Raw genomic sequence first — 27,249 nt, forward strand, 5'->3', positions numbered from 1 at the left:
TTTCACACAGTGCAGATTTGCAGCAGAATTTGCATATATAAACAAGGAATGGAACCTAAACAAAATAAATATATAAAGGAAGGCCTTATAGGTCTGCTCTCCTGAACCCAATTTTGGCTTTGGCTTAATAAAAAGCATGCAAAACTTGCAGAAAATCTGCATTGTGTGAACAAGGCCTTATCGCGTTGCATAAACTCTGCCTCTGCTTTTTTTTATCAATTCTGGTACCCCGTTTTGAAAATGGCATCTGCAAACCATCAGCGGTTGCGAACAGCAACTACTCTGGCCAGAGGCCTCGCCGGTCGCAGCGATACATTGCCTGGTGTAAAGATGATAGTTTCAGAATACAAATGACTAGTATAAGCTCTGTGCAGACAGAGCTTATTCCAGCAAGGAATAATAAGAGATTTCAGCTCTGAACACTACAGAATTATGGATGCAGCCAGTGGTGTAACTACTGCTGTAGCAGCCATTGCGGCTGCTACGGGGCCCGCTGCATAAGGAGGCCCGTGTCGGTGGCCGATGACGCCGCTAGCAGTTGCTATGGCTGCTACAGCGGTGGCGACGCCACATTCAATAGATACTATTGAACGCTATGGCAGAGCAGGAAGGTATCTCCCTACTATGCCATTTTCTAGGCTACAGGAAGGTCGGCGTTACGGGGGGGGGGGAATTGCCCAGGGCCCCTATCCCGTGGCTGCCACTGGGCCCGAGGCGCAGGTACAAATGAATACTATAGGCTGCAGGCCACGTTAGGGCGCTGGGAAGACTCCATGCGCATGCCGGCGTGATGACGTCACTGCATCACGCTGGTCTACGCAAGTCTCTCTCCCAGAGGATGTGCATCACGGGAACGGGGCAAGGTAAGTACAATAGTATACAAGGGAGGGGGTGCTGGCTGGCACTATATACAAGGAGGGGTTGTGTGGCTCTATACACAAGGGGGAGCTGTGTGGCACTATATACAAGGGGGGCTGTGTGGCAATATATACAAGGGGGGGCTGTGTGGCACTATACTAAAGGGGGGCCGTATGAGGCTGTATGGTACTATTTACAAGGAGAGGAGGGCTGTGTGGCGCTATCTACAGGGGGCTGTGTGTGGCGTTATCTACAGGGGTCTGTGTGTGGCGCTATATACAGGGGCCTGTGGGGCACTATATACAAGGGGGGCTGTGTGGCACTATCTACAAGGGAGGAGGGCCGTGTGTCAGTATATACAAGGGAGGGGGGCTGTGTGGCACTATATACAAAGGAGGGGGGCTGTGTGGCACTATATACAAGGGGGAGCAGTGTGGCACTATATACAAGGGGGGCTGTGTGGCACTATATACAAGGGGGGGCTATGTGGCACTATGTACTAAGGGGGCTGTGTGCACTATCTACAATGGGGCTGTGTGTGGCTCTATCGGGGGGCTGTGTGGGGCTCTACAGGGGAGCTGTGTGGGGCTCTACAGGGGGGCTGTGTGTGGCTCTACAGGGGGACTGTGTGTGGTGCTATCTACTAGGGGGCTGTGTGTGGCACTATCTACAGGGGGCATTATTAATGTGGGGGCACAAAGGGGGTATGGTTACTGATGGGACACTTTTATTGTGTCGAGCACTAGGGGATTATTATTACCATCTGGGGCACAGTGGATTACAGGTTTGTTTAGAGGAAGGGGTATTGGTGGGGAAGGTGCTGAAAAAGCAAGAAACCAACATGTCTGTGTGTCAAATTCTACAGAGACGAGTCATGGCTGGAATAAGTCATCACAGTGGTCAGGGCCAGATGGAGAAAAAAAGGGGAAAGTGAACGACTCTAATCAGAGAAAACATCACCTGTGAATCACTAGATATAAATGTGCTATAATCACTTATATCGTCTGCAGAGCTCCTGCGTATAAGGCTGGGTTCACACGACCTATTTTCAGGCGTAAACGAGGCATATTATGCCTCGATTTACGTCTGAAAATACGGCTCCAATGCGTCGGCAAACATCTGCCCATTCATTTGAATGGGTTTGCCGACATACTGTGCCTACGACCTGTAATTTACGCGTCATCGTTTGACAGCTGTCAAAAGACGACGCGTAAAATTACAGCCTCGTCAAAAGAAGTGCAGGACACTTCTTGGGACGTTTTTGGAGCCGTTTTCTCATAGACTCTATTGAAAACAGCTCCAAAAACAGCCGAAAAAACGGTGCGAAAACGGCGCGAAAAACGTGAGTTGCTCAAAAAACGTCTGAAAATCAGGTGCTGTTTTCCAACAGCTCTGTATTTTCAGACGTTTTTGGCTCAGCGTGTGAACATACCCTAACTGGCATCTACCACTATATGGTCACTATATGGGGGTAATATTATATGGTCTGCAGAGCTCCTGTACATAACTGCCATCTACCACTATATGGTCACTATATGGGGGTAATATCATATCGTCTGCAGAGCTTCTGTGTATAACTGTCATCTACCACTATATGGTCACCATATGGGGGTAATATATGGTCTGCAGGGCTCCTGTGTATAACTGCCATTTACCACTATATGGTCACTTTATGGGGGTAATATTATATTGTCTGCAGAGCTCCTGTGTATAACTGTCAACTACCACTATATGTTCACTATATGTTGTTAATATTGTTCTTTGTATAGTGGTTTTTATTCAGCAACAGTATGGGGGTATTATTCAGTCACTATGTGGTTATGGTGTGGCGGTATTATTCAGTGACAGTATGGGGGTACTAATCAGTCACTATGTGGTTATGGTGTGGCGGTATTATTTGGACCTTATATTGTGTTATTATTGGTAATATTGGTCTTATAATAGTGAGTTATGTTCAGTAACAATATGCAGATAATATAATCTGGTATAGTGGTATGATTTAATAACTGTATATGTATATAGATTATTTTTTGTGTGAGAGGGGTTACATATGCTTTGGGGCTTACAACACTGCTGGATGCGCTAGAAATCAGCGATGCAGTTCTCTGCACACCGCCTTCTGAATTGACTGCATTATTGATACAGTAAGGGTGTGTTCACATCAGCTTTTCGTTTCCGTCAATTGCGCTATTGTTTTTGCCAAAAAAACAGAAACCTTACAGAGACAAACTGAAACCATTTGCAATGGAAACATTACCATTGAAATCAATGATAATGTAAATGGACGGCTATGGTTTCCGTTTGGTTTCCGTTCATGGGTTTCCCTGACGGAAAGGTCTGACAGAAGCCATTAATGGAACCCCGGTACAGACGTGAACAGGCCCTAATTCAGCATTTGGGACCCCACTTTTAACTTTTCCCGGGGGCCACATTTTGTCTAAAACCGGCCCTGGCTACAGGCCACGTTTGGCCTGCAGCCTATCAGGCGCAGGGGTGGGATCCCAGCGAAGGCGTGATGACGTCACTGGATAACATCGGCCTACGCAAGGCATTAATTCGCTCCGTTCGTTGCGTGAACGGGTCATAGTTGAGTATGACTTTTTGTTTTATTTGTTTGGAGATCGCTATATGACGCTATCTATAGGCGGGGGGCTGTATAGCGCTATCTACAGCGGGGCTGTATGGCGCTATCTACAGGGGGAGCTGTATGCCGCTATCTACAGGGGGTGCTTTATGGTGATATCTACAGGGGGCTATATGGTACTATCTAAAAGGGGGAGGTGGGGGTCGCTATTTACAAGTGGGGTGTGATATTGTCTACAAGGGGGCTGTATAGCACTGTCTACAGGGGGCTGTATGGCACAATCTATAGGGGGGCACTATCTACAGGAGCACTAGCTACAAGGGGGGTTGTGTGTGGAACAGAGGGGAGGGGAGGGCCCACTCAAAAGTTTGCTATGGGGGCCAGTCTTTCCTAGTTACGCCCCTGGATGCAGCTGTTGGATAAAATATAAGTGGCTACTCAGCATCAGTAAATGTAATGTAAATTGTTTATAAAAGTACTTTGTATGTAGATTAATTTTATATGCAAACCGTACAATAATGTTCCAAGGAGGACATTCCCTTTATCCTGTGGTTAAGCCATACATGTTCAAGATGTGAACAGGTCAACTCAGTTGCAGTGAGTAAACTTTATATATCACTTATAGCAATAAATAGTTAATTATGGCCTGAACCTGAAGAAGTGACACATATTACAGGAGAATATACTGGTCTATATTTTTAGGTTAGCATTATTCTGTATATTAAGCCTTTCAGGGCTCAGCCTATTTTAGACTTCAGGACCGCAGGATTTTTTTCATTTCTGCGTCACCACTTCTATACATACATAGCTGTATGAGGTCTTGTTTTTTTTGCAATACGATTTGTGTTTTTAAATGGCACCATTTTGGGGTGCATAAAATATTACTGATTAAATGTACACTAACTTTTCAAACAATTTATGATAATCTAATAGTATACCTGATATATATCAATTTTGTAATTTACTTACTGTTAAAATTTTGTTGTTTTATTTCTGCAAATTCTGTGTAAAAATACTGCCACTAAGTGTCTCCCATCCTGTAATTTGCTGTTCACCCCCTATTGTGAAGCAAAATCCATCCCTAGTTACAAAGCAGGGAAGACGGACTGCAGGAAGCAGGGGGGGGTGTGTCTTCACAGCCAGCCCATAGAAGTCTATGGAGAGGAGAGAGCAGAAGGAGAGAGACAGACACTGCGTATAGAAATCTGAGGAGAGGGGAGGAAAGAGAAGGAGGAAGATACAGATGCTCCCCATAGAAGTATAAGGGGAGGGGAGCAGGAGCAAACGAAAGACACAGACACAGATTCTGCTGCCCATAGAAGTCTATAGAGAGGGGAGGGGGAGCAGGGCGCTGCGCATATAATTCTATGGAGAGGGGAGCAGGAGCAAAGAGACACACAGACACATATGCTGCTGCCCATAGAAGACTATAGAGAGCAGAAGGAGAAAGCAGGAGCAAAGAGAGAGACAGAGAGAGAGAGACACACACACACACACAGATGCTGCTGCTCCTAGAAGTCTATGGAAAGCGAAGTGGGAGCAGGAGCAGAGTGAAAGAAACACAGACACACTGCCCATATAAATCTATATAAGCGGGAGGGAGCAGAACGAGAGAGGAGACACAGGCTGCTGGTAAGATTTATATGTCACCCCAGTGCTGGATTCTCAGCTACACTGGTCTGTACTGCTGTATAATGTTCTCCACGCTGCTTCTGTTTCTAAGGGAGGGACCAGAATGTCCCCTTCTCTGTGTGCTGGCTCCACCCACTAGCCCACGAAAAACTAGAAATTAGAGAAAGAGCCTGCATGTAACGTCCATGGCCGCGGACCGTCGTTCCTACTCACCCCCCGACTGCTGCGACCATGGACTAGTGAGTGCTGGCCGGCATCTCCTTCCTAGGAGATGCCAGCATTCACTTCCGCTCTGCAGTGTCCCTTTAGGTTGCGAGTGCGTGCTGATGCCCGGCCTTTAAAGGGCCACACATGTATAATATTGTTAATTAGCCCTTATCACCATGGACTATAAAAAGGGCTCCGCCCTTTCACTCCTTGCCTGAACGTTGTTGTGTATTCCCATGTTAGTCTTAGCAAATGGCCCCTTAGTATTAGTCTGTTCCCATTGTTCCCGTGCCATGCTACCTGTATCCTGTGCTGTGTTTGTTCCTGAGCCTTAGAGTGTTGGAGTCGTGTTTTGCCACCTGTCATGCCTGCTGTCATACACCACGTGTGGCATCATCTACCTTCAAGTTTTATCTATGCCTAAGCCTCTGCTACTGCCTGGACTATTATCGGTCCACATACCCACGGATCGTGACAGTACACTCAGGCCATGGACCCCGCTGGTCAACCCAAGACCATGACGATGTCAGAAGTCATGCAGGCAGACATGCGAGACCTTCGGTCACGACAGGATGAACGCCATTGCACATCGGCTGGCTGCGCAAGCTGCAGTCGTCACAGCCCCTGTTTCTGTTGCTCCTGCTGTTCCTCCTGCTACACTTCCTGTCAGTACCAGTGCCTACTACCGATTCAACATGCCACTACCTCCTCACTATGACAGAGACGCGAGGACCTGCAGAGGATTTCTGAACCAATGCCAGATCCACTTCGGACTGCATGCAAAGGCCTTCCTTTCTGATGATGCAAGGATCACCTTCGTAATCTCCCTGGCATGGTCGAACCCCATTTGGGAACGTCAGGAACCAGACACCCGTGACTTACAGTGTTTCTTACAGACTTTCCGTACAGTATTTGAGGAACCTGGGAGAGTCTCCTCTGCTGCTGCATCTCTGCTGACCCTTCACCAAGGAGACATCTCTGCCCGATCCGATCGTGTCCGAGACCAAGCCACTGAAGCTCCAAGTTGGAGCCCTTCATACTGAAGTGATTACATTTCTTGTCTTGCCTAAAGCCGTCAATCCTGTTCTACTGGGTCTGCCTTGGCTTCAGTTACATGCCCCAGTCCTGGACTGGAATTCCGGATTTCTCCAATGGGGCTAAAAATTTCTCCACCGCTGCCTGTTACAGATCCATCCTGTCCAGCCTCCTCTGCCACAAGATTATCTATTAATTTTTCCCAATTCGCAGACGTCTTTAGCAAGAAGGAGGCTGAAATGCTTCCCCCACACCGGTCTAACGACTGTCCGATTGAACTGGTTCCAAATGCTTCTCCTCCCCGTGGACGGGTATATCCTCTCTCCTTGCCAGAAACTCAGTCCATGTCAGCCTATGCCACGGAAAATATGAGGAGGGGTTTCATGCGGAAATCTTCCTCCCCGGCCGGGGGACGGGTTCTCCCTCGTTAAAAAGAAAGACGGATCTTTTTGACCCTGCATTAACAACTGTGGTTTCAACCAGATCACAGTCAAGAACAAATACCCATTGTCACTAATATCCAAACTATTTGACTGTATACAAGGAGCCAGGATTTTCTCAAAACTAGACTTGCGTGTGGCTTACAATTTGATCCGAATCCGTCAAGGTGACGAGTGGAAGATGGCATTCAACACTCGAGACGGGCACTATGAATACCTGGTCATGCCCTTCGGTCTGTGAAACGCTCCCGCGGTCTTCCAGGAATTCACCAATGACATCTTCTGAGATCTCCTCTATGTCTGTCTTGTGGCCTATCTCGATGATATTTTGATTTTCTCTCCAGATCCGACGACTCATCGGAGGCATGTCCGTCAAGTTCTGCTGCGATTAAGGGAGAGTCGTCTGTATGCCAAGCTGGAGAAGTGCATTTTTGAAAAAAAAATCTCTGCCCATCCTGGGCTACATCATCTCAGATCAAGGCATCAAGATGGATCCTGAGAAAGTAAAGTCCATCCTGGAATGGCCACGTCCTCAGGGTCTGTGGTTCATACAGCGTTTTTTGGGATTTGCCAACTTCTACCAGCAGTTTATTCTCTTCACTGACGGCTTCCATCTCTACCTTTACCAAGAAAGGTATGAACGTCAAGGTGTTGACTCTAGATGCAAAATCAGCATTTAATAGTCTCAAGAGTGCCTTCACTTCAGCCTCAATCCTCCATCATCCTGACGTGTCTCGACAGTTCTTGTTGGAGGTGAACCCTTCCTTTGTTGGTGCAGGTGCATTTCTGTCCCAGAGCAGCTTCAAAGTAAAGGTAGTAGTGTGTGGCTATTACTCGAGATTTTTTCACCCGCTGAGCGCAATTACTCCATTGGGGATCGGGAGTTACTGGCCATCAAATTGCCTCTGGAGGAGTGGAGACATCTGAGAGAGGGTGCAACTCGCCCCATGCTGATATACACTGACCACAAGAATCTCACTTACCTCCTGTTGGCTCATCGGCTAAACCTCTGTCAAGCCAGTTGGACGCTGTTCTTTACCCATTTCCAATTTGTGCTCCACTACCGTCCCGCTGACAAAAATGTGAGGGCCGATGCCCTGTCCAGGTCGTTTGAAACAGAAGACACTATGGAGTCCCCTCAATGTATCATAGACCCATCCTGCATTATTACTGCTAATCCCCTGCAAGTTAGAGACATACCTCCGAGGAGGACATTTGTGCAGTTGGCGGACCAATTCTTCACTGGGGACACAGCTCCAAACTGGCTGAGCACGCGGATGTTCGTAAGACCCGAAATCTGATTGCTCATAATTTACGGTGGCCGATGCTGCCCAAAGATATTGTGGAATTTGTCTCTTCCTGCACTGTGTGTGCTTCCAACAAGGTTGCGCTCTCCAAGACTGCCAGTCTGCTCCAACCTCTGCCTGTGCCCAACGCCCCCTGGCAGCATATTGCAATGGACTTTGTCACAGATCTTCCTTTCTCAGCAAGATGCAATACTGTCTAGGTGGTGGTGGATCGGTTCTCGAAGATGGAACATTTTATTCCGCTGACCGGCCTACCTTCTGCTCCTAGACTGGCAAATCTCTTCATTCAGCACATCTTCCACTTGCATGGCTTTCCCCTTCATATCGTGTCTGATCGGGGGGTTCAGTTCACCTCAAAATTCTGGAGAGCCCTCTGTAAACTACTAGTTGTGAAATTGGACTTTTCCTCAGCCTACCATCAACAGTCCAATGGTCAAGTCGAGAGGATTAATCAAATCATGGAGAATTATCTTCGTCATTTCATTTCCATGCAGCATGATGACTCGGTACAGCTTCTTCCATGGGCCGAGTTCTCATATAACAACCAGACAAGTGAGTCCACTACTTCCAAACCGTTCTTCATTGTCTACGGCCAACATCCACTAATCCCTCTTCCTGTTTCAGCTACATCCAATGTACCCGCAGCTGACTGCATTTGGGGACTTTCTACAAATCTGGCAGCAGACCTAGTCCTCTATTCTGCTGGCAGTCAATTGCATGAAGCAAAAAGCGGATACAAGAAGAAGAGGGCTGCCTCAGTTTCTTCCGGGTAGCAAAGTCTGGCTGTCCTTAAAGAGGCTCTGTCACCAGATTATAAATGCCCTATCTCCTACATAATCTGATCGGCGCTGTAATGTAGATAACAGAAGTGGTTTTTATTTTGAAAAACAATCATTTTTGAGCAAGTTATGAGCAATTTTAGATTTAGTTTCTTAAAGACCAACTGGGTGTGTTTTTACTTTTGACCAAGTGGGTGTTGTAAAGAAGTGTATGAGGCAGACCAATCAGTGTCATACACTTCTCATTGTTCCAGCCCAGCTTCTTTCACTGCACAATCACACTGTGCTGGTGATCATGCTGGGCTGGAATAATGAGAAGTGTATGACACTGATTGGTCACTGATTGGTCAGCCTCATACACCTCTCTACCACACCCACTTGGTCAAAAGTAAAAACACGCCCAGTCGGTCTTTAAGAAACTAAATCTAAAATTGTTCATAACTTGCTCAAAAATGATCGTTTTTCAAAATATAAACCACTGCTGTTATCTACATTACTGCGCCAATCAGACTATGTAGGAGATAGGGCACTTATAATCTGTCGACAGAGCCTCTTTAAAGAATATCCGTTTGAAGGTGCCTTCGTACAAATTTGCTCATAGGTTCCTCTGACCTTTTGAGATCCTGCAACAAATTAACTCTGTCTCTTATAAACTTCGGCTGCCTCCTACTCTCAAAATCCCCAACGCCTTTCATGTGTCCCTCCTGAAGCTTGTCGTTATGAACCGCTACAGTAAGACTCCTAGTCCTGCAGTTGCTCCCAGTGGTTCTTCTGATGTGTTAAAAGTGAAGGAGAATCTGGACTACAAGAGAGTAGGAGGAAGGACTTTTTATTTAGTGGATTGGAGAGGATTTGGTCCAGAGGAGAGGTCCTGGGAGCCAGAAGAGGACCTCAATGCCCCTACCCTCATTAAGAAATTCCTCTCTCACTCTGGTCCCAAGAAGAAGGGGCGTAAGAGGGGGGATACTGTAACGTCCACGGCTGCGGACCCTCGTTCCTACTTACCCCCCGACTGCTGCGGCCATGGACTTGTGAGTGCTGGCCGGCATCTCTTTCCTAGGAGACGCCAGTACTCACTTTCACTCGTGCCAGGCCTTAAAGGGCCACACATGTATAATATTGATAATTACCCCTAATCACCGTGGACCATAAAAAAGGCTCTGCCCTTTGACTCCTAGCCTGAGCGTTATTGTTTATTCCCATGTTAGTCTTAGCAAATGGTCCCTTACTGTTATCCTGTTCCCATTTTTCCCGTGCCCTGCTACCTGTATCCTGTATCCCGTGCTGTTTTTTTCCTGAGCCTTAGAGTGTTCGAGTTGTGTTGTGCCACCTGTCACGCCTGCTGTCATACACCACGTGTGGCGTCATCTACCTTCAAGTTTCATCTGTGCCTAGCCTCCACTACTGTCTGGACTATCACAGGTACTCTTGTACTAGGACTCTGTATAGACTGTTGTTTGGCCAGCTGCTACTCTGCTAAGACGGTGCGGTATAGTGGGTCCACATACCCATGGATCGTGACACTGCAGAGGGGAAAACATGTAATAGTCAGGTATTGTTTTATTCCTCTTGTAAACACATAGGACAGCTTATTCTGATAAGTACATTGTGTGCTGCTCACTGTGCGGGATAAATAACATTTATTGATTCCAGCGAGAACATATGTGTATTTTTTTAATTTTTGCAAAATAAAACCACTTTTTATGTGAATTTTTTTTATTTGAACTTTTTTTTTAAACTTTACTAAAATCCTTACTATTTTTTTTAGTCCCACTAGGGGACTAAAAGCTTTGGTATATTTTTGGTATACCGGCAGCCTTGGTATACTGCCAGCCTCTTAAAAAGTGAATGGTGCGGTGGCCGAGCATGCGCAGTAGACCTCCATTCACATAGGGCACTCAGGGATTCCTGTTTTTGGACCCTTCACAAATCAGACATTTATAAACTATCCTGTGGATAGGTGAAAAATGACCATTTCAAGAAAGCCCCTTTAAACAACATTTTACAGATTAAAATGTTACAAATGGATTGCTTATCTTGTACTAATCTTGGATTATATAGTGTTCTCTTGTCTATTCGCATTTAAAGTTTCATTTAGACTTTTCCTGTGCAGACGGACACATCCTTAAGGTTCTATAATTCATGGTATTCTGTTACAATGACCAAGCAAGGGCTTCTTGTAAGATGTGAGCTTCTGTATCCAGAAGCCAGCTACATTTTTAAAACAGCTGTGGATGTCAATAAGGTATGAACTGAAGTCTGCGTTATAATATATATAGCATATAATATAGTTATAGTCTTTTTACATCTATTTTAGTAAAAAATGTTACATAAACTTTATGTCAGATAGTAAATATTAAAGTTTTCTTTCTGGGACTGTGCCTGTGTAAACAATGAAGGGGACTATCATTTTGCTAATCGGCAGGGGCCCTGGGGGTTGAACCCCCAGTGATAAAATATTGATGACCTATCCTAGCATTACTACGTATACTGTAAAACATTACTTGTGTTGCTCAACAATATTTCAATTTACAATAGAAAACATAATAGCCGGGGTGTAGCTATATGGTGTGCCGAGGTAGCAGTCACACATAGGCCCTGGTACCTGAGAGGGCCTAAAGATCCCACTGCCAAATAAGAAGACATAGTATTTTAAATGGCACATACCTAGGTAGGGGGCACTGTTACAGATTTTGCATTTGGGCACAGGCGGTGGCGTAGCTATAGGGGTCGCAGCCAATAGGTGAATCTATATGAGCCTCTGTTACTACAGTAACTCCTCCATAAACTTACCCTCCTAGCTCGTGGATCGGGTCCTTCTTAACTCCGGGAGCACTGCTGGGTACTGACGCCGTACAGTGTCAGGACGCTGTATGCGTGGTGCACATAATGATTTGAACAGCGTTAGTACCCGGTGCTGCATCTGGAGCTCACACATGTGATACTGTCTGCGGAGCCCCTGTATTTAAGTCTATTTTGTGTAATACTGTCTGCTGAGCTCCTGTATCTGAGCCTGTCGTGTGATACTGTCTACTGAGACAATGTATCTAACCCTATCATGTGAGATACTGTCTGAATAGGCCCTTTATCTAAGCCTATCATGTGTGATACTGTCTACTGAGTTACTGTATCTAAGCCTATTATGTGTGACACTGTCTGCTGAGCTACTGAATCTAAGCCTATAATGTGGGTTACTGTATGCTGAGTCCCTGTATCTAATCCGATCATGTGAGATACTATCTGCTGAGCTGGCGTATTTAATCCTATCATGTGTGGTACAGTCTGCTGAGCAGTTGTATCTAAGCTTCTTATGTGTGATACTGTATGGTGAGCGGGTGTATCTAAGCCTATCATGTGCATGTGTGATACTGTCTGCTGAGCCGATATAGCTAAGCCTATAGTGTATGATACGGTCTGCTGAGCAGCTATATTTAAGCCTTCCCAGTGGCATAGCTATAGGAGTAGCAGTCTTTTAAGTATGCTGTCAATATAAAAAAAATTTGCGGAGGAGAGAAAACATATGTTTTGGGGCTTGTGCCTCATATCTATTAAGACCCTTGCAATGCCCCGGCTGATAATGCTGAATCGATGGGTAACTAGAGAGACCGAGCAATGCAACTGAAAGTTATAGGCGGGGTGCTGCCGTTGGGTGTGAAGAAAAGCTGTGTGGGGCCCAAGCTGAACTTTTGCACTGGAGCCCATGAGCCTTTAGCTACACCCCTGGGCCCAGGAGCTTCTGGTCACGCTTCTGCATAATGGATTTTATAAAGAGGTAAAACAGATGTTGTACAGATCGTCTTACCTCTACAGTATCAGGAGATGGAGCTGTCTCCCCTGTAGGGTCTGGAATATCTTCATCATGAAATGTGGCGCGTTTGTAATCAGACATCTGGAAAAAGGCAAGTAAAACAAGAGGATACATACTGTGACAATTTACTATGATAGCAAATATTATACTGTACTATATCATGTGTATATAATGTGAGGGCAAACAGGTTTTTGTTAATTTTTTATCAAAATCTGCCACGGAACTATTCCTGCCGACGGCAGGAAGATTCCTCCCTCCTATTGACATCAATGGGAGGTTCAGGCAGAATCCAATCAAAGATCGAGCAGGACGCTACTTTTTCCCGCTGGATGAAATAATCAGCTAGCGGGAAAAAGAAGCGTCCAACTCCCATTGAAATGAAAGGGAGGCGAAATTTTGCAGCGGAATCCATGACGGATTCTGCCAGCAAAATTCCTCCGTGTGAACATACCCTTTTTAAAGAAAACCATAACATTTAAAAACAAAGTATACTTATAACACATTGGACATAAAGTAAGCTGGGGGTCCCACTGCTTAGAGCCCTTCAATCAATAGGCCTATATTGATTTTTAGGGACATGTGTGGTCCTGCAGAGCAACAAGCCGGAATTTACATTTCTCTGGGCTCTGGCTAATGGGCCTGAATTTCAAATGGAGAAGCTCACTACCGGCCAAGTCTGCCCTAATAGGGCAAATGAAAAGTCTTTAAGATATTTTAAGCACACAAGCTAGTATTTGTTATATGTATACATAACAACAGCGACAGGCTCCCTATGTCTGAAGTTGTGACAGGCCATAGATTTCTCAGGCCGCTGAAGAGGAAAAGTACTATTAAATGCTGACCATCTAATAGGTAGCGGGGCCAAGTCCAAGGCATCAGAAGAATTTAAACATTTTTGTTTGTTTGTTTTTTTATCCAAAAATGAATTCCCCCATTCAACCATTATTTGTTTGTGTTGTTCTTAGGGTCAGTTCACACTTAATTTTTTTGGAGCTGATTTTGACGTGGAAATCGTCCTGAAAGAATTTTAATTCCTGCCAGCAAAAAAACCTTACACAGTTCACTTGCCACCATAAATAATGTGCTGTATTGGATTACGGTAGTTGTTAAGAATGCAATAACAATACAGCGCCTATATTAAAAAAAAACTAAGAAATCCACCCTTCTTACTGCAAAAATTCATCTTTATTGAAAATAATGGATAGTCAATACTCCTATCATTACCACATAGTATCAGCTACGTTAAGCAAAAGTAATACAGCAGGGAATAGAGACTAAAATATAAGATGTCAGTTAAAAAAGCAGACCCTGGAGACCAGAACTACAATGCGTGTTTCAACGTTGCTTCTTTCGGGGTGAAATCTTTTTTTATCATGTCATGATTTCCAATAAATATGAATTTTGCAATGAGAACGGTGTATTTCATGAGCCCCTGTGTTTGTATAGTTGCCATGCATTTTTTTGCTGAAGCCCATAAAGTAGACGATTTGAGGCTCTAAAGTAATAGGTTGTGTTTCGTGTTTATGGGATAACAGCAGGCAATATGGGCAGGCAGTCCTGGTGTGACTGACAAAATGATCAAATAGCGGAAATCTAACCCTTTCTAAGGCTTTGTTCACATCTGCGCTAGAACTCCGTTCCGACTGAGCTTTCTGTCGGAACGGAGCCCCGACAGACACAAACGGAAACCATAGGTTTCTGTTTTCATCACCATTCATTTCAATGGTGACGGATCCGGTGCAAATGGTTTCCGTTTGTCTCAGTTGTGCAAGGGTTCTGTCGTTTTGACAGAAGAAATACCGTAGTCAGGCTTCGTTCACATCTGCGCAAGGGTCCCGTTCCGACTGAGCATTCCTACTACGGTATTGATTCCGTCAAAACGACGGAACCCTTGCACAACGGAGACAAACAGAAACCATTGGTACCGTATCAGTCACCACTGAAATCAATGGTGATGTAAACGGAAACCTATGGTTTCTGTTTGTGTCTGTCAGGGCTCTGTTCCGACGGAAAGCTCAGACGGAACGGAGCCCTAGCGCAGATGTGAACGAAGCCTTCGAGGTAAAGTACGGTTGTCCTTGACAGCCAAAAATTCAGCTTTTGACCAAGTGGCACAACTGTTGTGCCTGCAACATCATCACTATGTAAACGTATGTCCAGTTCCAGGAACTACCTCACACCTGCAATGTACATTTACATCAGTGTGCAGGAAGGAATTAAATGGGTTTTCAGGTTTTAGCAAATAAAGTTTATTCATTGCATAATTAAAATTTATAAAAATGTTCTAATATAATTTGTGAATCAATTGCTCTCCCCAGAGGCCTGCTGTCAAGAGCTGTCATAGAATAGACAGAATGGATTTTTCCTAGCAAGGTTGGCTGCATTACTTACAAGGAATTGTATCAATAGCTGTAAATCTCATCAGTGAAGTGGTTAATTTCCAGATATGGGGTTGGCATTATATATGTTCCCCATCTAAAGCTATATCAGTAGCAATGAGCTTACTAGAGGCTCTGGCCTTTTTTTGCATCCACATACAGTACTTCACGAACAATTAACAAAAAGTTGGACTTGATGGATCAGGAGTACAGTCAATCTAGCTACGTACAGTATGTTATATGTATTTTATATGTGAGTGTGCTGGAAATTTCAGACAGTCAAAAATGCAACACATTTGGGATCCTTTCTGTCTGACTTGTCTTCCCCAGCACTGACCTATGACTGCAGATATTGGCACAGGAAGACATTAAAGGGGTTCTCCAGGAGTTTAACATTGATGGCCTATCCACCATAATATTTGATCGGTGGGGATCCGACCTCTAAAATCCCTACCAATCAGCACAGTGCTGCTGGGGCAAGCTGCAGTACCAGGAACAGATGCTCACATTAATATAAACAAAAAAAATGAGCGCAGCAACGACAGCGTTGTGACCCCTCCACTGTGCTGATGGGCGGGGGTCTGACCCAACAATCAAACATTAGTGGCCTTTCCTAAGGATAGGCCATCAATGTTAAAGTACTAGAAAACCGCTTTAAGTGGATGCGGATTCACCGCTTGCATGTAAGTTCTTGTTTTAGGAGCAGAGAACCATGTAGAATTATGGAAGAGATCAGCATGTTGTGTTAGAACGGCAATGAGCCTGGCACATCTGAATGCACTTCTTTGGCTGGTACATTATTATTGTTATTACTCTGGCTGACACATATATATGGTTACTGTTGTAGCAGTAACTGTTCTGTGGGCACTGCTATGTGGTTGGAATTATTTTATGGACTCTGCTATGTGGCTGGCATAATATTATGGGTAAATCTGTGTAGTGAGAACAATGATATAGACAGCTTGTATTGATTTTATTACTGTGCTGGCACTTCCATCTAACCTCCAGTTTTCCACGGCACAAAAGTGTATAACAGCTGCAAGATGGCACTACTATTTGGAACAATTCAGGGGCGTCATTTGTATCGCTAGTTTCTATGATTGAAGAGTAGAAACTTCCCAGTAATGGGGCTTCCTAAAAAAGTTAGCCAGCAACAAAGAGCAGTCAGCAATGTTAGATAATGCCATAAAAAATGTTAAGTTTAAATTTACCATTTGTCTATTTTAAAAATCCTGGCTTCAATAGTGGCAGACTGCAGCATGCTTCACATGGGCAACTAGACATGTTTAAGTATATAATCTCATCATAATCAAAACTTTAAAATATCTTTTTTCATGTCAGGCCTTGCTACAATGCACCACTATTCACCAACATGTCATTTTTTTCCTCACATAGTGGCATCAACAATATGATAGTGACATAACTGTAGATGGTTGTCCGAAACATGTATCTAATATGGCAGCCAGTAAAACACAAATCAATAGTCTGGGCTGAAAATTATACATACATATTAATATAGCTTGTATGACTATGTAAGGAAAAGTGGTACCCTGTCCATATTAAAATGTACGGCACATTTATCACATGTGATTTGGCACAAATAGCGCAGTTTACAAAATAATATATTTAACTTAATACATGAAATACTAAATACACTTAGCCCCCTCTTTGCTGTTATACGTTCATAAACTAATAATACACTTTGATGCATATTTTTTCAAACCTATCATACAGGTGGCAGAACAAGATTAAAAATGGCACTAGACTTTCATAAATATGGCATGACCACCATTTTTCTGATGCAAATTATTCTACCTTTCCTGGCCATTGCATTTGGTGAATGTGTTCCATTGTATGTATGCATCCCATATCATGACCTGTATGCACATCACATCACATAAATAAATATATATATATATACACATACCGTTAGTGAAAGGAACCTACAGTAGTAGTTTACAACAGGGGTCACTTGCTAACGAAATAACATCTTAGATATTTACTAGAATGTCCATATGCAAATAATAAGGACCCTGTTCACATCACGTTTGCCTTCAGTTTGGTCTTTCCGTTCATCTGGTCCGTCAGAGGAACAGATCAACAGAAAGACAAACGGAAAGTAGTGTTTCCGTTTGCAATACCATTGATTTCAATAGTATTTTTTCTCTTTCAGTTGGTTTCAGTTTGCGTCCGTTCCGCTAGGTTTCCGTTTTTTCGAGCACAGGATATAAAAAAAAACCACTGAAATCAATGGTATTACAAATGGAAATGCTACATTCCGTTTGTCTTTCCGTTCATCTGACGGAACAGATGAACAGAAAGACCAAACTGAAGGCAAACGTGATGTGAACAGGGACTTAACAATGTGATGTAGACTTGTTGGCGTTAACAGCTCCAATATGAATGGCTAGTTCCGATTTAATCTTTCACCACGATAAAAGATAATTCCATAACTTAGAGGATAATTGTTGTGCCTGTAGTATGTACTGCTCCCCAGCTTTTACTTATGGGGGGATCCTCAGATTTTTTTATTTGAGGGGGATGCTGTTCTATCCCTTGGCAGCTGTTCTGATGCAGGATAGATAGGAATAACCGAATGGGAATGAATGTCTTGCTTCGTCCCCAGTCCCTGAGTAATAACATACAGATTCTACTGTTATCCTATAAAAAAAATGACAGGTCTGCTGATCAGATACCACTGATCTCCATACATGTCATCTTGCTTTGCTGTGTTATATTACTGGAGCTCAATAGATGTGATAGCTCCCAATTGGCTTGACATTGCTGTAAGTGGATAATGGCCTTTAGAACAGGTAATGCAGAAAAGTTAATAAAAACATTTATGAATTGAACAGAAGGTAATATAAATTCAGAATCAAGTAAGACTGATAAAACAGATGCTGTATTTTCAGCCAACTTTGCTTCATCACTGTAAAACCATTAAAACAGGATAAAATAACTTGTTCTAGTAAGAGATATATTTTTAGTGATTTCCAATGTAACATATTGGCTGACACAATAACTACTACTAACATTTTTCATGACCAACTACTGACAATAATATCTTAGAAAATCTATATAAAGAATCACATCTAAATGTGACAGTGAAAATATTTTAGTTAAAGTTTTTTTTTCCTTTAAATGTTTATATTCTACAATTATGTTGCTAAAGATTGGACGCATATAGTACATAAACTTATATACATTTACACTTAAAATGCAGAAATAAACCCAATATTTTCAAAATACAACATTACTATGTGGGACAGGATGAAATACATAAAAGAATAAGTGACATGCCAAAAACTTTCCAAACTATTATAGAAATGCTCACAATTCAGGCAATAAAATTTGGTACAGACCCTGTGGCTACATGGATGAAGACACTAATATCAAAAGAAGACTTTACAAAGTGGAGGTGAGATACATGTAACAACCTCTAAAAGATGAAGAGGAATCAAGGCGATAGATAGATAGATAGATAGATAGATAGATAGATAGATAGATAGATAGATAGATAGATAGATAGATAGATAGATAGATAGATAGATAGATAGATAGATAGATAGATAGATAGATAGATAGATAGATAGATAGATAGATGAGCATAGTGTTGCATGTGTGTATATTTTAAAGTGAACATATCAGGAAAACTATTATGATATACATTATGAATATATATATATCTACGCCTACATCCATGAATGTTACATATAGGCTTGTATACACCTCCTTTTGCACGTCAGTGTATATGGATGATCAGAAATGAATTAGTGTGCATCCAGTGTATAAAGATCTCCCTTGGCACTCACGCTGTTGCTGAGATTCTGAAGCGCAACGTTCATCCTGGTAATGATGGAGCAGCATCTACATGAGCCAAGCCAAAAAATGCAGAGCCATGCACAAGAGCCAAGGGATACAGTGCCCGCTGCCCATCCCCGGATCGCCCTACAGATCCTAGCTAGCCTTGGCAAACTGCAGGGAGATAAGGCCTGAGAGAGGGGGAGGGAGAGGCAGGGCGAAGGAGGGAGGGAGTGAGGCTGGGGCTGCTAACTGGGAACGCTCTGGTTACCATGACAAAACCCTATTGTATCCTTCAACAGGAAGGACAGGAGAGCATCAGATGTTACAGGGAGGGGGTAGAAGAAAAACAGACTATAGATCATTTGTAAAGAGGAAAAGAGATTTTGGTGAGATTCAGAGAATGGAGAAAGGCAGATGACACAGAAAAAAAAGATACACAAAAACTACAGATAAAAAAGGTTGACGTAGTAACCAAAAAAAAAAAAAAAAAAAAAAAAACTGGAAGCACTTACTATTATGATTAATTGTAGTAGAGCAAAGGAAATAGAAGAAGAAGAAGAACAAGAAGAAGAAGAAGAAGAACAAGAAGAAGAAGAAGAAGAACAAGAAGAAGCAAATGTACAACTAGTACCTCCATGTAATTCATTGCTGTGCCTGAAGCTGGTATATGAGTGTAATATGCAATTATATGTAGATATAACAATATTTCCTTATCACACTCATACTGTTATATTTGCTTTAAATCATGTCTGCTAACAAAGTAACCTTTCTTACTTATTTTCTTTTATATTAGTAATAAGCTTTCAAGTGGTTTCAAAATGTTGTTCTTGCCAACCAGCAAGTAATGAAAATCATAGCAGTTATATATTTTTACAATACCTGTTCAGATGTAGACACAAGTAAAGGACCTAACAGGTGTTTTCTTCTGTGTGACATACTCTACAATTAATAATGGAGTATTTCTAAAAGCATAGAGTATTTACCATATTGCTCCCTGTGTATGTGTATATTGTTCTGCAAACCTAGGCACAGATACGTTTGCAACAATCATCAATTTTCAGACATTTTATCAGATTAGGAACTGAGCATTTACAGAAGTGATTCATGGCACATATACAGCACTGTGCATGTTATATATATTTTTTTTACCAGTCTTTAAACTGAACCTTGGAATACACCATGGTAGCATGGAAACCTAATCACAGTTTTGGTTTGTACCAGTTATATTTATTTGATGTTCATATCCCCTGCAGTAGAATTATATAACTACAATGATTGTACAGAAATAATCCATTCTCCAATGATCATGACTGTTTGACGGCATTCTGCACTGATATCTTGAAACTAGCATTTGTGAATCCTAAAAAGGCAGGCAAAATGTGGCAGCTTAATATTAATACATATATACAGAAAATGGAGATGAGTAGAATCAATTACATCACTATGCTCTTCTCAACAGAACAATAAGGTACAAATACTGCAAGTATAATTATACAATATTTGTCATTTGAAGGGGTTGTCCAGTTTTGTTAATTTCTGATGTGTCACACGGATATCTCAGATGATAACAATGGCAGGAGTTGAGGAATTGGGATACCTCACAATGTTCTGAAGGAAGGGGTGTTGGCATGCATGTCCTTTGCAACATTATATTCAATGTGTTTTCATGGATAAACTGAGCTATGGGAATACGTGAATGGACAATCAGGGCCAAAAGTGTGAAGCCACTTTACTCAATACTACAACTACATTATTCTAGAAATTAATGGGGGTTCAAATAATATTATATTCTAAAATAATAAAACTGGAGAATCCCTTTAAAGAGGCTCTGTCACCACATTATAAGTGGCCTATCTTGTACATAATGTGATTGGCGCTGTAATGTAGATTACAACAGTGTTTTTTATTTTGAAAAACGATCATTTTTGAGCAAGTTATGAGCAATTTTAGATTTATGCTAATTCGTTTCTTAATAGACAACTGGGCATTGTAAAGAGAAGTGTATGAAGCTGACCAATCAGCGTCATACACTCCTCTCCATTCATGTCCATCTGTATTCACAGCACGGCGTGATCTCGCGAGATCACGCTGTGCTGTCACATACACTCACATTAACTTTACTGAAGTGTCTTTAGAGTGAATAGACATTGCCTCCAGCCAGGAAGAGATGTCTATTCACACTTCCGACACTTCGGTAAAGTTTCTGTGGGACTTACTCACTTACTCGTGAGATCACGCTGTGCTGTCACATACTCCCACAGTAACTTTACCGAAGTGTCGGGAGTGTGAATAGACATCGCGTCCTGGCTGGAGGCAATGTCTATTCACTCTCAAGACACTTAAGTAAAATTAATGTGGAAGTATGTGACAGCACAGCGTGATATCGCGAGATCACGCTGTGCTTTGAATACAGATGGACATGAATGGAGAGAAGTGTATGATGCTGATTGGTCAGCAAAATACACGTCTCTTTACAACGCCCAGTTGGTAAAAAGGTAAAAAACGCCCAGTTGTCTATTAAGAAACTAATTAGCATAAATCTAAAATTCATAATTTGCTAAAAAATTCTAATCTGCACTTCTAATCTGGTGACAGAGCCTCTTTACTATCAGATGCGGGTCCCACCTCTGGCAACCACACCTATCTATAGAACGTGATCCCCTAAACCCCCGTTCTAACATTTTCTGCTCCATCTGTCTCTCCGGCCACTTCCTGCTTACATGGTCTGGAGTTACGAAAAAAGAGTAGCTCACTGAGCCAGGGGCGTAGCTAGGGGGGGGGGGCAGGTGGGGCATGTGCCCCGGGCGCAACTTAGGTGAGCTTCTGGCCTCAGGCGCAGGGCACAGCAGCTAAGAACTGCCGCCCGACTGTAACAGCAGCTGTAGTCTGTGCTGCTAACAAATCTCCCCCTCCAGCCCCCCTCCCTAATCTTTACACCTCTCCTCAGGCTGCTGCTGCTGTTATCATTCGGGACTTGAGGGAGGGGGAGGGGAGACTGTCTGCGGCACTGTGTCGGGCCATAGAGCTGCAGAACTCCCTTCACAATTATCCTACATAAAAGGTAAGTGCATATGAGGTTACAATATGTACTTTATATGATATGTATAATGTGTGCATGTAATGTGCATATTTGTGATGTGTACATATGTGTGTGTGTGTGTGTGTGTGTGTGTGTGTGTTTATATAGTGTATGTGATGTGTACATGTATATATATAGTGTATGTGATGTGTTTATGTGTGTATTTATAGTGTATGTGATGTGTACATGTGTATATATAGTGTATGTGATGTGTACATGTGTATATATAGTGTATATGATGTGTACATATGTATATATAGTGTATGTGATGTGTATATATATTGTATGTGATGTGTTCATGTGTATATATAGTGTATGTGATGTGTACATGTGTATATATAGTGTATGTGATGTGTACATGTGTATATATAGTGTATGTGATGTGTACATGTGTATATATAGTGTATGTGATGTGTACATGTGTATATATAGTGTATGTGATGTGTACATGTATATATATAGTGTATGTGATGTGTACATGTGCATATATAGTGTGTGATGTGCTCATGTGTATATTTAGTGTGTGATGTGTTAATGTGTATATTTAGTGTGTGATGTGTACATGTGTGTATATATAGTGCATGTGATGTGTACATGTGTATATATGAAATTTTCTGCAGCAATTCTGTTGTGTGTGTGGACAAATCCTAAATCCACAGTATAAGGGCTTCTCCACACGTATTGGAATTGCTGCAGAAAATTTCTGCAGCAACTAGCAGAAATTCTGCTGTGGAAAAGCAGCACCATTTCTTGCTTTTTTTGCTGCATAAAATGGTGCGGATTTTGCTGCGTTTTTCACAATGCTAGGGGATGGTGACATCTCTGAAAAACGCAGCAATTCAGTCCACTTTCCGCAGCAGGAATTGACATGCTGCAGTACGAAAAATACACACCGCAGGTAAATTTCTGGTCAGAAATTTTACGCAGCGTGTGGATGGGATTTGAAGTATCACCCACTTTGCTGCTACTGTATTTTGCTGCGTTTTTAAATACGCAGCAATTCTGTTACGTGTGGACAATACCAAATGCAGTAGCAACAGAGTGGATGAGATTTGAACAAATCTCACCCACATGATGAGCGGGAAAAAGGCTCAGTAATTGACCTGAGGTCCGTTTTTTTAATCCGCATCATGTTAATTGTATTTGCGTAAATGCTGCTTATTTGTTTCGGGTTTTTCCCATTTAATTCAATGGGGAAGTAAAACTTGCAACAAATAGCAGATGTGTTTTTCGCGGCGGAAATGCAGCAATTCTGCTGCAAAAAACGCAACTCAGGAAAAATTGTAATCTTATACTTACCTAGAATTCTGTTTCTTTTTCCGGGCCGACCTCCTGGGACAACGTTTCATCCCATGTGACCGCTGCAGTCAATCGCAGGCTGCAGCGGTCACATGGGATGAAACATCATCCCAGGGCTGCAGGATGTAGGAGGGAAGCGTTGCCATGGTAAGTATCCATTTTTTTTTCTGCTCAGTTTTCCGCAGCGGCCATTCATGGCCGTAAAACTGCACCACAGGGCAGTGCTTTTACACAGCGTATCTGCCCTGTGTCAGAGGCGTAGCTAGGTTCCCCAGCACCCGTGGCAAAGATTCAGTTTGGCGCCCCCCCCAACCTCTTTCCCGACATCTCCTTCCCCCTCGCCGTGTTTGTTTTCTCTACCAATCGACGTGTTATTTCTTTTCCACATTTCTTTTTATGTAACGCGAGCATAAAAACATTTGTACATTTTACAAGCAATATGGTTCTATACACAACACCAGAACCAAGCTCAGTACATATATACAGCACCAGCACAAATACAGCTCAATTTAGTGCAACCCCTTCCGTATAGGTATGTACAGCGTAAAACTACAGCTAGCAGCATGGCCCGAACAATGATAAGGATATGCTGGGAGATGCTGTTTCACAAAAATAAATCCTATCATTCATACCACCATCTCGCTGCAGATCATACAGTGACTACATTACTGATTAGAGGCAGAATGAACATTTACAATAGGTGACTCACCGGTGACGTCTCAGATTCTAGTTCTTTTTCTCCATCCGGTCCAGACCTCTATGATGACTTCTCCCGGTCACAGCCCATTTCTGCAGTTTGCCGCTCACATGTCTTCAGCTTCTCACTTTTCCAACATTTCTGCACCTATAAATAAAGATAAAGTTATCATTATACCACACACTACGCCCCTAAATATAATAGCGCCATACACTGCACCTCTAATTATAATAGCACCATACACTGTGTCCCACACACACACTGTCCCCCCTGTAGATAGTGCCTGCCATAGAGCCCCCTGTAGATAGTGCCTGCCATATAGCCCACCCCTGTATACAGTGTCCCACAAATAACTCCCCCTATAGTGCTCTACAGATAGCCCACCCCTGTATATAGCCCCCTGTAGATATAGCCCAGCCCTGTATATAGTGCTCCACGTATAGCCCAACCCTGTATATAGCCCCCTGTAGATATAGCCCACCCCTGAATATAGTGCTCTACAGATAGCCCACCCCTGTATATAGCCCCCTGTAGATATAGCCCAGCCCTGTATATAGTGCTCCACGTATAGCCCAACCCTGTATATAGCCCCCTGTAGATATAGCCCACCCCTGTATATAGTGCTCCACAGATAGCCCACCCCTGTATATAGCCCCCCTGTAGATATAGCCTACCCCTGTATATAGTGCTCCACAGATAGCCCAACCCTGTATGTAGCCCCCCTGTAGATATAGCCCACCCCTGTATATAGTGCTCCACATATAGTCCAACCCTGTATATAGTGCTCCACATATAGTCCACCCCTGTATATAGTGTTTCAAAGATAGCCCACCCCTGTATATAGCCCCTCTGTACATATAGTCCACCCCTGTATATAGTGCTCCACTAGATAGTCCACCCCTGTATATAGTGCTCCACAGATATCCCACCCCTGTATATACTATATATAGGGGTGGGCTATCTGTGGAGCACTATATACAGGGGTGGACTATATGTACAGGGGGGCTATATACAGGGGTGGGCTTTCTGTGGAGCACTATAGGAAGAGCTTTTTGTGGGATACTATATACAGGGGTGGGCTATATCTACAGGGGGACTATATACAGGGGTGGGCTATATCTACATGGGGACTATATACAGGGGTGGGCTATATCTACAGGGGGACTATATCTACAGGGGGACTATATCTACAGGGGGACTATATCTCCAGGGGGACTATATCTCCAGGGGTGGGCTATATCTACAGGGGGACTATATCTACAGGGGTGGGCTATATCTACTGGGGTGGGCTATATCTACAGGGGTGGGCTATATCTACAGGGGTGGGCTATATCTACAGGGGGACTATATCTACAGGGGTGGGCTATATCTACAGGGGTGGGCTATATCTACAGGGGGACTATATACACGGGTGGGCTATATCTACAGGGGGGGCTATATCTACATGGGGGCTATATACAGGGGTGGGCTAAATCTACAGGGGGGCTATATACTATATAGCCCCCCCTGTAGCTATAGCCCACCCCTGTATATGGTGCTCGATAGATAGCCCATCCCAGTATATAGCCCCCCCTGTAGATAAACACCCCCACATAGATAAAGTCCCCCCATAGATAAAGCCCCCCCCGTGTAGACAAAGTCCCCCCTCCGTAGATAAAGCCCCCCCCCCCGTGTAGACAAAGTCCCCCCTCCGTAGATAAAGCCCCCCCATGTAGATAAAGTCCCCCCTGTAGATAAAGTCCCCCTTGTAGTTAAAGCCCCCCCCCCCGTGTAGACAAAGTCCCCCCCCCCCCCGTAGATAAAGTCCTCCCTGTAGATACAGCCACACATTTTTATTACAATTAAAAAAAGCAACTATTCAAACTCACCTTATTTCCGCTCCCACGCCGTCCGGCAGCCATGGATACCTGCTCTCTTCTGCGCAAGTCTCCTGGGGTTTGAACGCAGCGTCTATGAAAGGCGATGATTGGCTGGGCAGGATGACTTTCCCTGTGAATCAGCGCCTTTCATCGACGGAAGCTTCACTGGTACAAAAGGTACCAATCGCTTCACTAGTGGAAAGGTGCTGAATGGCCGGGCACGGAACGTGCCCGGTCATTCATTGCTTCTAATTGTACCTGTGTCCTTGCGACACAGGTACAATTATAGTGCAGGAGGAGGTGGCGCTGGCGCCCCCCTCTAAGTTGCGCCCGGGGCACATGCCCCGCCGCCCCCCCCCTAGCTACGCCTCTGCCCTGTGTGAACATACCCGTACAATATATACATATAGTAGCTGCTGTCTTACAACGATACAGCTGCCAACCACGTCAATATGCTGCATTCCCACGAGTCAGCGCAATTTTCAAATGATTGTTAATGTCCATGGAGTTTTTTGCAGACATTAACAATCATTTAAAAACTGCACCGACTTTTGGTAAAACTGCATGTGCTGCGTGTTTTACTGGACAATGGTTGTTACGATCTGATTGTTTGCATTAAAGGTTATGTACACCTTTGAAAGGGATTTTTTTTTACATGTCAGTCAGTGTGTTTTGTGCAACTTTATAATTAGTTTTTATTAAAAAATCTTTTTACTTTTTGAGATACAGCTGCTCTGTATCCTGTATACAGAGCAGCTGTATCTTACGCTGAATCCTGAACTTGTCAGGTCTGTGGGACTGATGGGTTCAGTGTCAGCGGGTCCTGTGTGTCTCTGACACATCACATTTAAGTTAGATGTGATAGATTACAGGTGGATACAGTCGGCTACTCTACACCGCGTTCCAAATTATTATGCAAATGTTATTTTTCACTGATTTTCCTAAATAGTCGATGCAAATGACAGTCAGTATAATCTTCAAGCCATCAACCGTTGGAGTATAATGCAAATTTTATTGAACAAATCTCCAAATGATAACAGATTTTTTTTTAGAAGTTAAAAACTCAAAATGCACTGTTTCAAATTATTATGCACAACAGAGATCAAAACATTTTAAAGGTTGTAAAGAGAACTAAAATGGTAATTTGTTGAATTTGCAGCATCAGGAGGTCATATTTACAGAAATCAAAAGCTCTTTCAATCAAAAAAAACTTAACAGGCCAAGTTACATGTTAACATAGGACCCCTTCTTTGATATCACCTTCACAATTCTTGCATCCATTGAATTTGTGAGTATTTGGACAGTTTCTGCTTGAATATCTTTGCAGGATGTCAGAATAGCCTCCCAGAGCTTCTGTTTTGATGTGAACTGCCTCCCACCCTCATATATATTTTGCTTGAGGATGCTCCAAAGGTTCTCAATAGGATTGAGGTCAGGGGAACATGGGAGCCACACCATGAGTTTCTCTCCTTTTATGCCCATA

The 27,249-nt window shown here is 43.1% G+C and overlaps 1 protein-coding gene across 3 annotated transcripts in view; it reads right to left on the bottom strand.

The window, feature by feature from the left end:
- Positions 1-19,076, bottom strand: part of ECE2 (endothelin converting enzyme 2) — a 160,451-nt gene extending 141,375 nt beyond the window's left edge. Inside the window, exons 1-2 of one of the 3 annotated variants that reach the window (XM_075861901.1) lie at positions 18,841-19,076; positions 12,645-12,731 (exon numbers count right to left, since the gene is read on the bottom strand). In XM_075861901.1, coding sequence (XP_075718016.1) covers positions 12,645-12,731; positions 18,841-18,873 — 120 coding nt within the window. In that variant the 5' untranslated portion in view covers positions 18,874-19,076. The remainder of the gene's footprint in view (positions 1-12,644; positions 12,732-18,840) is intronic. The other 2 variants (XM_075861902.1, XM_075861900.1) reach the window with 2 other exon arrangements.
- Positions 19,077-27,249: the final 8,173 nt, after the last annotated feature.

The sequence above is a fragment of the Rhinoderma darwinii genome, chromosome 4 (assembly GCF_050947455.1).
Source record: "Rhinoderma darwinii isolate aRhiDar2 chromosome 4, aRhiDar2.hap1, whole genome shotgun sequence".
Lineage (NCBI taxonomy): Eukaryota > Metazoa > Chordata > Amphibia > Anura > Rhinodermatidae > Rhinoderma > Rhinoderma darwinii.